At 37.9% G+C, this 12997-nt stretch overlaps 1 protein-coding gene across 3 annotated transcripts in view; it reads left to right on the forward strand.

Annotated features, from left to right (window-relative positions):
• The first annotated feature begins 5885 nt into the window (after positions 1-5885).
• Positions 5886-12997, forward strand: part of LOC119797227 (cat eye syndrome critical region protein 2) — a 56480-nt gene continuing 49368 nt past the window's right edge. For 2 of the 3 annotated variants that reach the window (XM_038306210.1, XM_038306212.1), the window contains exon 1: positions 5886-6178. In XM_038306210.1, the coding sequence (XP_038162138.1) occupies positions 6059-6178 (120 nt within the window). In that variant the 5' untranslated portion in view covers positions 5886-6058. The remainder of the gene's footprint in view (positions 6179-12997) is intronic. The other variant, XM_038306211.1, reaches the window with a different exon arrangement.

Genomic DNA, 12997 nt, shown 5'->3' on the forward strand with positions numbered 1-12997 from the left:
GTTTCAATAAAACATTTAACTTTTTCTCTGCTTCAAGAGTGATTTCTGCATGTGGGTTAGGCGCCTCGACCCCAACATGACAGGTTCAGCATGTGGTTCTGCTGAGGTCTTCAGGAAGCAAGGGCTGTTTTATTGGAGACCTTAAGCCTTTCTGAATTTTTTTTCTCATCTCCAATCTTCCTCTTGACAATAGTCCATCATGGGGCTTTAGATAAGACCAGTTTGCTGGCGTAACCATGAGGATTAAAGCAAATATTGGTTTCTTTATCAGCGTGGGGTGGTACCAAGTCCTAATGGATAATTGAATCATTATCTCCACACAACTTGACTGCAGAAGGAAGCATGAAGCGCTCTAAAATGCCCCAGAAGATGGCTGAACTCCAATTTGGAGCTGATTAAACCCAATGGACCAGAACCAACCGACGACATCTCTCAATAAATTATCACTGGTGATACCTCTGGACAACCTCTGCACTGGACCTTTGTAACGTGGACTCTCGCCTCCTGCTCCACATAGTTGGGGTGAGGAAAATAAGTATTGGAACACCCTGCTATTTTGCCAGTGCTCCTGCTCAGAAATCAATTGTAATTGTAGGTGCATGTCCACTTTGAGATCCAGAAATCACAATGCATGATTTTTTACAACTTTTTATTTGTATGATACAGCTGCAAATAAGTATTTGAACACCTGAGAAGATAAATGTCAATATTTGGTACAATAGCCTTTGTTTGAAATTACAGAGGTTTGCTAGTTTTTCACTAGGTTTGCACACGCTGCAGGAGGGATTTTGTCCCACTTTTCCACACAGATCTTCTTTAGATCAGTCAGGTTTCTGGGCTGTCACTGAGAAACATTGAGTTTGAGCTCCCTCCGAAGATTCTCTATTTGGTTTAGGTCTAGAGACTGGCTAGGCCACACCAGAACCTTGATATGCTTCTTATTCCTTGGCTATCGACTCAACCTCAACCCATCTTCACATGGCCCTGGTCATCCTCTCCTTAATACAGTGCAGTCGCTCTGTCCCATGTGCAGAAAAACATCCCCAAAGCATGATGCTACTACCCCCATGCTTCACAGTAGGGATGTTGTTATTGGGATGCTACTCAGCTTTCTTCCGTCTTCAAACATGGTTAGTGGAATTTTGACCAAAAGTTCTATTTTGGTCTCATCTGACCACATGACTTTCTCCCATGACTCCTCTGGATCATACAAATGGTCATTGGCAAACTTAAGATGGGCCTTGACATGTGCTGGTTTAAGCAGGGGAACCTTCAGTGCCATTCATGATTACAAACCATGAAGTCTAGGTGTATTACCAACAGTAACCTTGGTAACGGTGGTCCAAGCTCTTTCCAGGTCATTGACCAGCTCCTCCCATGTAGTTCTGGGATGATTTCTCACCTTTCTTAGGATCAAAGGACATTCATGTTTAGCTTCTTCCATTTTCTAATGATTGCTCCGAGAGTGGACCTTTTTTCACCGAGCTGCTTGGCAATTTCCCTGTAGCTCTTGGCTTGTGGGGGTGTACAATTTTGTCTCTAGTGTCTTTGGACAGCTCTTTGGGCTTAGCCATATTAGTAGTTGGATTTTTACTGATTATATGGAGTGAACAGGTGCCTTTATGCAGCTAACGACCTCAAACAGGTGCATCTAATTTAGGATTATAAATGGAGTGGAGGTGGATATCCTGAACGCAGACTAACAGGTCTAAAAAGGGTCAGAATTGTAGCTGATAGACAGGTGTTCGAATACTTATTTGCAGCTGCATCTTACAAATAACTAGCTATAAAATCATATATTGTGATTTCTGGATTGTTTTTTAGATTATGTCTCTCACAGTGGACATGCATCTATGAAGACAATCTCAGACCCCTCCATGATTTCTAAGAGGGAGAACTTTCAAAATAGTAGGGTGTTCAAATAATTATTTTCCTCACTGTATGCATTAGAGAATCCAACCACTAGGGTGCTTCTCTGTTCTCTTTTTAAGTATTTAAATGTTTAAACATTTTAAATGTAAATATATTATATTACACTAGAGGTTAATAATAAAAAAACTGGTTTCCAAAAAACAATTGGTCCTAGATTTTAGAGAAAACATATCTTATGTTATTTGTTAAGTATAAAGTATAAAGGAAATATAGATGGAGTAGAGGTGGAATGAGAACAGTTCTGAATTATAAATCATCATACATTCTTTACTGTTCGCTGATTTTATCAAACGGGAGCTATATTGTAGAAGTCTGGGATAATACCTACAGGACATTACTGAAGCCGCTATGCATGCTGCAGAAACTAACCATCAGAAAAGTTCATAAAGCTGGCTCTCATGACCACACTAATCCATTATGTATTCATTCCTGCTTGCTTAAATCCTCTGATCTGGTAGAATTTCAAATCTCATAACTAATGTATAAAGCTAGAAATAAACTGCTATCAGGCAGAATACAAAAATTTTCTTTTTTTTTGTTGGGGGGGGGGGGGGGGGTGATTACTGGGATAATCTGAATTCCTGAAGTCTTATATGTTAAAAAAAACATCAAACAAAATGTTTGTTTCAGTACATGGCGTTAAAGTATTGAACAAACTCAGTGTTGAATTAAAACAATGTCCAATGAGACTGTTTATTATAACGCTCAAAAGGGTTTTCTTAAAAAAAGATGAGATGGAAGAAGGGCAGGAAAAATCAACAGGTGCATTTATTCACTGTAGATGGGTGCATGAATATCTTTGCAGTGATTGTAGTTGAGGACTGAGTTAGAATCTGGAAGTTTGTTGGTATTAAGGACTATAACCACTTAATTACACACATAATGTAATAACAATTTATTATACATGATGCTTGTATGTATTACATTTGTAATTTTAATTTATTGTCTGATATAAAGTTATAGATTAATTAATTCATTCATATTAAATTTTACCGTTAATACAAATATTTTATTTTTCTAAATCTGTATATATAAGCTTTTGTTTATATGTTTTTTACAGATGATAAGGACGAACAGGTGTCAATAATGATGGTATGGATCTGAGTACGCTGACTGTTCAGTGTCCATAAGAGAAACAGCCTGGAGGAAGAACTGTCCTTATGGGGGCTGCTTTTTTTTTTTTTTTTTTAAATAGCCCTTCAGTAGTGCTGATCTGTGTCCAGGATGTGTGGGGACTGCAGAGATGTCAGCTTCCCTTTTCTAGACCACTGACCAGAACGAGTCCTGGATGGAGTGAAGACCTGCGCAGAAGATTCTCTCTGCAGACCTGACTATTGTAGTTTGTTTCTGTGCAAATTCTGTGCAAATACTCCTGGGTCTGTGATTTGCATCTGACTTGCAATGTGCTTAGGCGATGGACCTCAGTGTTGTTTAAAAACGTCAGCACTCCAACTAGAGATTGCTCTGCTGTGAGCTGATGGTATTGATAAAGACACCTGGAAATGTGTCAAAATATCTTCAGAAGAACTGAGTGAATGTCTGGTTGCTTCTGATTTACGCCTGTTTTGCCAATGACCCAAACCAATTCTCCCTTTTTTGGGTCAGGACAAGAAGACTAGTGAAGAGCAAATGTGACCTGGATGAAAGAATTTTCACATTTTTCTAGTGCACTAGAGTGTCTTAATACAGCAATAGTCAAATACAGCATTAAATTGCTAGTATGACTTGATTGCAATGTTGTTTTAATTAAACCTATGTCTACTCATCTACTGGCACAGGTCTTATAAATGTATTTATAAAAAAAAAAAAAAAAGCTTTGATGAAGACATGCAATATGCAAAGAAAACATAATAGAAACGAATCTAAATCATAAAGAATCAGTGCATCCGGGTAACTTACAAAGTTAAAGATATGGAAACACATAATGACACTTTGAGGCTCTGATTATATCTGCCACCTGTGTATTCTGTCATGAAAAAATAAAGCAAACATACAGCAAAAAAGGCCCTTTTTCACAAATGAAGTTTACGTGTTTTTTTTATGTTAGAGTCAAAATTTATTATAGGAGAATATGAAAGAGCAGTGACGACTGGGCAGCCCTTATATGACTAACTACTGCCACCTAGTGGCGCAAGGGAGGAACCAAACCAAAACTTTGCTAAGGTCTGGTAAAAGGACTTAAAGGACTTAAAGACCTGTGTGTTGGTATCTGGGTCAATATTATTTTTAATTTGTGGGATAATATATAATCATCTTTTGCATTTCTCTGTTATTTGTAAACATTTTTAATCTTTTATTGCTGCTTTTCCAGGATGTGTTTGTTCGAAAGTATAACATGTATTAACCCCTGTTATAAAGCTTAGGAAAACTGACCAGAATTTCCTTCATTAAGGTTGGGAATTTAAAAAAAGCCAGAATATTCAGATTTGCACTAACTCTGAACTTTTGGAAGGTAAGGAAAATAACTCAATAACTGGCTCTATAAGTTTAAAAGTATGGTTACTTGGTTTATTTTAACCTCCTGGGGTTCCGTTATTGATTTGGGTGCATGCTGACCCCCCATAAAAATCTTCAGCTGCAGCTTCAGGATTTGGGTCAAAACTGACTGGTACCCATGTTTGAATCTATTCATAATGTTATCCACTCCTAATACAAAAACAAGGCCCATTTCATTAAAAGCAACTCTAAAAGTTAATACTGCAGCACAATGCACGACTGCAAATATAGTTTTCTTTTAGTAATGTTCAGTTGGTTTCATCAGAGATCATCACTTTTTCCAACAAGGTTTTGGAAGATTTTTGCCAAGCCTTGATATTTTCTTTAGAAGAACATGTTTAAATATAGGGGATGCTTGTTGGTGTAATGATCAGTGCTATTGCCTTGGAGGATGAGGATCCTTGTTTAGAATTCTGGTTTGGAGTCTTTCTGCATGGAGGTATATGCTCTCAATGTGGCCCCAGCTTACTCTCACAGGCCAAAAAGCTTGAGTTGAATCAGTAATTGCCCTTAAGTAAGAGTTTGTTTGCATTCATCGTTGTTCTTTGCCTCTTTGCTTCCCCATCCAGGGTGTAGGAGATTGTAGAAACATCCTGGTTAAACACTCTTAACTCATTCAGGATAACTGAATTCAGTGCAATGAATGATATGTTTAAACTTAGAAAAACTGAATGTCAAAAAGTAATCATGATAGATTTATAGCTTATAGAACATATGGTGCGTTTTTCACACTCACACTTAAAGTACCTTTAAGTTGAAGAATATTAACCATACCAAAATTGTAATCGCTAAATTTGCATGCATGTTAATTCGAACATATTTAGCACATGTATGTTGGAAAGAAAGAACTTCACCATCTCATAGGATGCAATATTTACTGATTACAGTAGGGGGAGCCCCTGTGTCAACTGACTTTAACTGAACACTTTTTTGCTGTTTACAAGTGTTTACTTTTACATAATAGCTATTGGACTGACATAACGAAATAAAAATAAAAACAGGTGAAAAGCAAGCAACAGAAAGTCACATTATAGTATAAAATTTGTAAAAAAAAAAATAAATCTCTAATCCAAGTCTGTTGTTTTGTATATTAACTATTTTAATCGATGCGTTCAAAGCTAAATCTGAAAAAATATATTGTTTTGCCGGTCATATATTACGTAACTTTAAACTTCCTTCGTAATTCGGTATTTTACTATCATTCCCTTTAAACAGGGAGCACATGATGTGATTGGTGGGGGCCGATAATTTTTTCAATATTCATCCTACGTAGAAAATGGGATTCCAATTTTTTTTAAAAGCTTTCAGATATGTGTTAGATGCCAAGTTAATACATATCCCTGACATTTTGGAACTTTCATATCTTTATAATCTGTGTATTGAAGTGGTTGGACTCGTTGGTCCCCCCCTTGGTGGTTCCGTTGGTAGCGCCCTTCCCATCTGCGCTGCTCCGGTGAGACACTGATTGAAACAGATTGTAGCGCTACGCTGGTCGCAATGGCAACCGCTCCACCAGGAAGGGAGCGACAACTTTCCTCTTGTTTGTAATGTTCCGGAGGGGTTCTGAGGCACTGAAGAGACAACTTTCCTATGTGAGGAAGGAGCGTTATATACTTTGACCTGTCCCAAAATGTCACAGGGATGTTCCGTTTCTGTGGAAGAGGTCCAGTCCTGGTGGGAAGTCCCCGCCATAGCCCACTTCTGCTCGCTCTTCAGGACGGCGTTTCGGCTCCCAGACTTTGAAATAGAGGTAACTGTTTGTTTACGTCGGCTTGCAGCCACACGAATGTCCTTTAATACGGAAATTAGGAGTTGTTTGTGTCAGCACTTTTGCTTACGTGATCGCTCGGTCGCATTTGGCACGAGCGCCCCGATTAACCAGCTTATGGACTGTTCTCTGAACTTCTCAGACGTTAACGGCAATCACGTTAGCTAATGAGCTGCAGTGCGGTTAGCTGGGGCTAACTCCCAGTTGCTGAAAGCTGCTAAGTGTTTACGTTTCTCTTGTAACATATTTACTGTCATGTTCCAGTGAGGAAGAAGCTACTTTTACGTCCTTCTTAAACATTTGCCACCAGTTTGTTTTTGTTATCTCCGGTTTGGCCGAGTAAACTACTTAATACACATCTGTGTTACACCCTTTCCCCTTGAAATACTCAAGTTTCTTTTAGTTTAACTTATTAGTTTATTTGAGCTTGGCATTAAATTCACTTGTTCCACTTTTAACCCTTGTTTTCTCAGCTGAAGTTAAGTTCACGGTGTGAGGTTTGGAGTTTATTGTCTCCCCAGCCATCTGGCTCGGGTAGCTATAGGGACGCAGATGCTGTTTTCAGGCATTGTTTGCTCGCTCCAGCTCCCATGTTGTTGTCCTTTAACGTTTGTGAAACGGCACAAGTCGAATACTTTCGGTTTCCATGGGAACGTCCTTCACGTGCTCCCCTTCTTTGTCAGGAAAAAGGTGAATTTATCACATTATGCGTTCATAATTTAACTTTTTCAACCCCTCCCTCCTCTTGTTCACCGAATCCCCTCTCAGTTAACAGTACAGTATCATCATGCCTCCGTGGAAGGTCAATGGAGATCGTTTGCTCTGTCCATTCGGGATTGATTGCATTTTTGAAAGAAATTGGTGAGGTCAACATCACCCATCAACAGCCTCCATCACTCAGCAATCCCCACCCCCCCTTCAAGCAGGGAAAAACGTAGGCAGTGGCTTTGTTGTTAAACGAAGTGTGGGCCAGATGGGGGATCACATTGCGCCTAGTTTCCATGAAAGTTGAAGGTGTTTTTAATGTTACTTTTTACTCCTTTATATGAGACCAAATAATCCAGACCTTTGCTATCACAACTTGTGAAGTCTAGGTCCCAGAGCGCCTTTATTTGTAACTTTGCAGATTCTTTTGTAGGTTAAGGATGATGCATTTTAACATCAGTGCACTGCAGCAGCCCACTGTGCATAATCTGTTTGTTAATCTGCCTCACCAAGCGAATCACACGTGTGGCTTCAACCCTCAGATGGATTTCGAGGAAACCTTCAGATTGATGTAGAAGATTGATGCTACGGCATCTTAATTAGATGCAGGGTTGTTTAAGGTTATAACTCTTCCGTGCTCAATTTAATTATCAGCAGTTGCATTTGCTATGCTAACCACATAGTAAAGAGACTGTCCCTTATTAGATGGATGTAGTTTGATGTTTTTAAATAAGTGTTTCTATTTTTAAGAAGTTTGATTAAAACTTATATTTTTTTTTGACTTGTTCTGTGGTTAGTGATCAGGAGTGTGATTTTTAATTCTTAGATTTTTCTGTCTAATTCCAGTCTGTTACTTTTACAACTTAAACAACCGGCTGCACACTTTTTGCACCTTTTTATATGTCGTTCTTATTGTAAATATGGGGAAATCATTTAAATAGATGGTTTGATGGTTTAAATGGAAATGTCATGAGAGCTGTACAAAACGAAATTTCAAAATGACGAAAAGTTGCCTAAGTCCTTAAGTCTAATGTAGAAAAACACTAAACTTTCCACACTTAATTTGTTATTCCATCACTGCCTCATTGATTGATATTGAGAATCACACCTATTGTGATAGATTTAACACATCAGAACTCAAGATTTTGCTTAGTTTGATACCTAGAAATGAATCCACTCATTTTACAATTCAGATTTTTTGATTCCTCTTAGAACATGTGAACATTAAATCTGATCTGAAATATCTGCTGAAATCAAACATAAAAACGATGTTAGATTACAAGCTCTGTTCTTTTAGACTTTGACTTTACAATAGAGCAGTCTGAACATTTTAATCTATATTTTATATTGGGTAAATCAATAGGTATGGATGATAGGTGTTTTAGATTTTTAAAGAATGTACCGATAAACCCGACTCCAGCAGTTAGAACTGTGGTAGGTTGTATTTGATGTCAACTCTAGATGAGACAAAGCAACAAAATGCTGAGCTGTGATGTCAAGGTAATGCTTGGAGAGAGCCACACGGTCGCATTAAGTTACTTTTCCACTAAAACAAACTAGCAGCATTTTGCTGCAGGTTGACTTGCTTCCTTGGCTTTTCCATTAGTTATGGGAAACCGTTACTATTTTGGCTCCTACTTGTTAGTAATTCCAGTCGGTCTGAATCACTCTAAAAACATGATCACTGACTGATAGGGATGCACCGAAATCAATAGCAACAACATGTTTTAGTATAATTTAATAAATCTTTTTTTTTTCTAACATTAGGCATCGTTAGTGATAGATAGTGTTAGCTTACCTAATTTTTGTTGTTTTGTAGTTGTAACGGTGTAATGACAATATAGTTACATTCTTAATTCTTCCAATGGAAAACAGGTATTTTGTTTTATCTTTAAATGGAAACATGACCTGAGGATATTAGTTTAAAAGCTGCAGAAAATTAAATGGTGAACGGGTAACGAGTTTTAGTGGCCTCTTATGCAGACGCAGGTTTATGTTTTGGAAAGTTAAGACATGTTTAACCTTTAGTCCCTTTCAGATGAAATCAGGTTTAGAGGGATCTACCAAACCAAACTGCCAGTTCGGTGAAAGATGGTGTGCTCAAATACAAATTAGGGAAATGTTTATCAGCTAATATCGAAAGTTTCCAAATGTTTTAATCATATAAGATAATATAAGATATAAAATTCTCTCCAACACTGTTGATACCACAAGGGCTGGATGTACTCTTGGAAACTGTCTTGTTTATTTTGTTTTCCTGCGGTGCTTCTGCCAACACACAGCTGAACATCAACCTCTAAAGTCTGGACATTTGGATCCAGCCTGTTTGCTTACTGAGGATGTTGTGTCATAGAAATCAGGGAAAACTGCAGGACAATCATGTTTGTTTTGCCTAATGCCACATAGCAGCAACAGGACAAGCCGGCCTGGGCAGTCTGAGGAATGTGGGCCTCTGAACCGACCGTCATTTACTTCTGCTTTCATCATGCCTTATACGCTGAGCATTTTGAAGAATACAACACTACTTGTGAAAGTTACTTAGGAAGTACAAACTTTTGTCAGTTTTCACACATACACTAACTTTGAGCTGTTTTTTTAAAGCTGAGTTTGTTAAAGCTGTCAATCTAGCCTCTGTGTAGAAAAAGGAAAGGTTTATTGGCAGGAAGTGGTTGTAATTTTGTTGTGAAGGTGTAAAGTCCTCAGTCGGTTCACTTTAATCTGCTGTCTATGTGTTTGATTTTGACTTGGTTAGCAGCATTGGCCTGTTTCAGTCAGGAAACATGAGTTTCAAATTTATCCAGATTTTATTGTTTTCTTATATGTTAACTAAAAAGAGAGAATGAATGAGTGAAAGATCTACTTCTAATATGGGAAGTACCATGTCCCTCTTGCTGTTTTTTTTTTTTTTTTTTGTTGAAACGCATCCACTCTGGATTTTAATGGGGATTGCTGTAAACCAGAAGTGTTTTAAAGCCAGTCAGTGCAGCCTAGTCAGACACGGTTTCCCAGTTTGCCCCCTCATGTCTGGTGAGTCAGAAGGTGTGGGGATTCATGTCTCCACAGGATCCATTGTGATTATCTAGACCATTTAGCTTTTGGTTCCCTCTTTGAATTATGCTATAATCCCTAATAAGCAATTAAGCAGATTATTATTATTATTTTATTTTTGTTCTTTTCATTTCTTTCCCATGTAGTGTAGTTGCATAATTGTGATATGTAAAGGTGCAGCAGATTAATTTGTTACAACCACAAGTTCAGGTCATGAGAAGAAACAATATACATTATCTGGTTCATGAAATCAAGTCAAACATGACTGATTACCGTATTTAAAAAGCTCTGTTTAGAGAACCAAGAACCAGCTGATAAAAATAAGCATTGGGTGGAGCGGCAGTCAAGTCTCAAATAATATGCTGTAAAAAAACATAATTTCCACCCATTTTCATCCCCCCTAAAATAGACATTAAATATCATTCCAATACCAATTCTGGAAAAATCATAAAGAATACAGGTGCTGGTCATAAAATTAGAATATCATGAAAAAGTAGATTGATTTCAGTAATTCCATTTAAAAAGTGAAACTTGTATATTATATTCATACATTACATACAAACTCATATATTTCAGATGTTTATTTTGTTTAATTTTGATGATCACAAATGACAACAAATGAAAATCTCAAATTCATCATATCAGAAAATTAGAATATTACTGAAGACCAATAAAAACAAAGGATTTATAGAAATGTTGGCCAACTGAAAAGTATGAACATGAAAAGTATGAGCATGTACAGCACTCAGTATTTAGTTGGGCCTCCTTTGGCCTGTATTACTGCAGCAATGCGGCGTGGCATGGAGTCGATCAGTCTGTGGCACTGCTCAGGTGTTATGATAGCCCAGGTTGCTCTAATAGTGGCTTTTAGCTCTTCTGAATTGTTGGGTCTGGTGTATTGCATCTTCTTCTTCACAATACCCCATAGATTTTCTATGGGGTTAAGGTCAGGAGAGTTTGCTGGCCAATTAAGAACCGGGATACCATGGTCCTTCAACCAGGTACTGGTAGCTTTGGCACTGTGTGCAGGTGCCAAGTCCTGTTGGAAAATGAAATCTGCATCTCCAAAAAGTTGGTCAGCTGCAGGAAGCATGAAGTGCTCTAAAACTTCCTGGTATGTGGCTGCGTTGACCCTGGACCTCAGAAAACACAATGGACCAACACCAGCAGATGACATGGCACCCCAAACCATCACTGACTGTGGAAACTTTACACTGGACTTCAAGCAACGTGGATGAAGTGCCTCTCTTCTTTTCCTCCAGACTCTGGGACCTTGATTTCCAAAGGAAATGCAAAATTTACTTTCATCAGAGAACATGACTTTGGACCACTCACCAGCAGTCCAGTCCTGTTTCTCTTTAGCCCAGGCAAGACGCTTCTGACGCTGTCTGTGGTTCAAGAGTGGCTTGACACAAGGAATGCGACAGCAGAAACCCATGTCTTTCATACGTCTGTGTGTGGTGGTTCTTGAAGCACTCACTCCAGCTGCAGTCCACTCTTTGTGAATCTCCCCCACATTTTTGAATGGGTTTTGTTTCACAATCCTCTCCAGGGTGCGGTTATCTCTCTTGCTTGTACACTTTTTTCGACCACATCTTTTCCTTCCCTTCGCCTCTCTATTAATGTGCTTGGACACTGAGCTCTGTGAACAGCCAGCCTCTTTAGCGATGACCTTTTGTGTCTTGCCCTCCTTGTGCAAGGTGTCGATGGTCGTCTTTTGGACAACTGTCAAGTCAGCAGTCTTCCCCATGATTGTGTAGCCTATAGAGCTAGACTGAAAGACCATTTAAAGGCTTTTGCAGGTGGTTTGAGTTAATTAGCTGATTAGAGTGTGGCACCAGGGGCCATCAATTTTGAACCTTTTCACAATATTCTAATTTTCTGATATGATGAATTTGAGATTTTCATTTGTTGTCATTTGTAATCATCAAAATTAAACAAAATAAACATCTGAAATATATGAGTTTGTATGTAATGTATGAATATAATATACAAGTTTCACTTTTTAAATGGAATTACTGAAATCAATCTACTTTTTCATGATATTCTAATTTTATGACCAGCACCTGTAGAGAACAACTTCGATTCAGCATTTATTAGATATAATGGTTAAAACACCTGCTTACAGGTTTTATATTTGGACAGACTTTTGTTATCTAGCAGTGTTTCATTATTTGTAGCTCATATTCCTTTATTAACAAGGAGTGGTAGATATATGGTTATCTAGGGTCTGTTTTAACCAAATCTACACAGAGAGGAAGGCTTTATGCAAACTGTAATTCATGTAGAATATTAAGATGCACTCAAAGCATTAGATGTGCTCTGGTTTTTGTTTTATATATGTTCAAAATGTAAAATTAGTTGCATAGATTTTTTTTTTTTTTGCAATTTGCCAATTAATTAAAGTGCCAACTAACTGATTAGATCTTTTCTGTTAAGCTGTTCACTAAATGCTGCCACACACATACTTTGATGCTGATGTCACAGGGGGAAGCACCCATTAATGGGCACCAACAACCAGCTGATGAATCTCTTCCTGTCTGTTTTCAAATTAGGAAAGACACAAATTGTCAAGTTTAAAGCACTCAATGACTTATTGGTAATAATTTACACGTCCGTGTCAGAATGTTTACAACCAGGTACTTTTGTGAGATAGACTTCATGTGGATAAGGGAGATTATATTCTCTTAATTTCTTGTTTCACTTCCACTATTACCTTCACTGATTAAACAGAGAGATCTTTTATTCCTGTGGAATATAATCTTGGATCAGCCTTGAGTCTTTTTGTATATCTTTTCTGGATAACTAAAAGACAGCTAGAGACAATAGCAGACATTGAGTTTCTATTGGATTGCTCTTTTGATTTGGCTGCAGCTCTTATACTGTTAAACTTAACTCATTGGAAAGCGATTGAATGGTTTAGAAATTGTACCTAAACCTCCAGTTTATGGGCATTTTATGCTCCAACCTGTATGAAACTGAAAGGGAATCCAACATAGGGCAGATCTGCTGTTCCACTTAACAGAGTTCCTAAAACTCACTGAATGA

This window comes from Cyprinodon tularosa, unplaced genomic scaffold, assembly GCF_016077235.1.
Source record: "Cyprinodon tularosa strain WSP-4 unplaced genomic scaffold, ASM1607723v1 ctg576, whole genome shotgun sequence".
Lineage (NCBI taxonomy): Eukaryota > Metazoa > Chordata > Actinopteri > Cyprinodontiformes > Cyprinodontidae > Cyprinodon > Cyprinodon tularosa.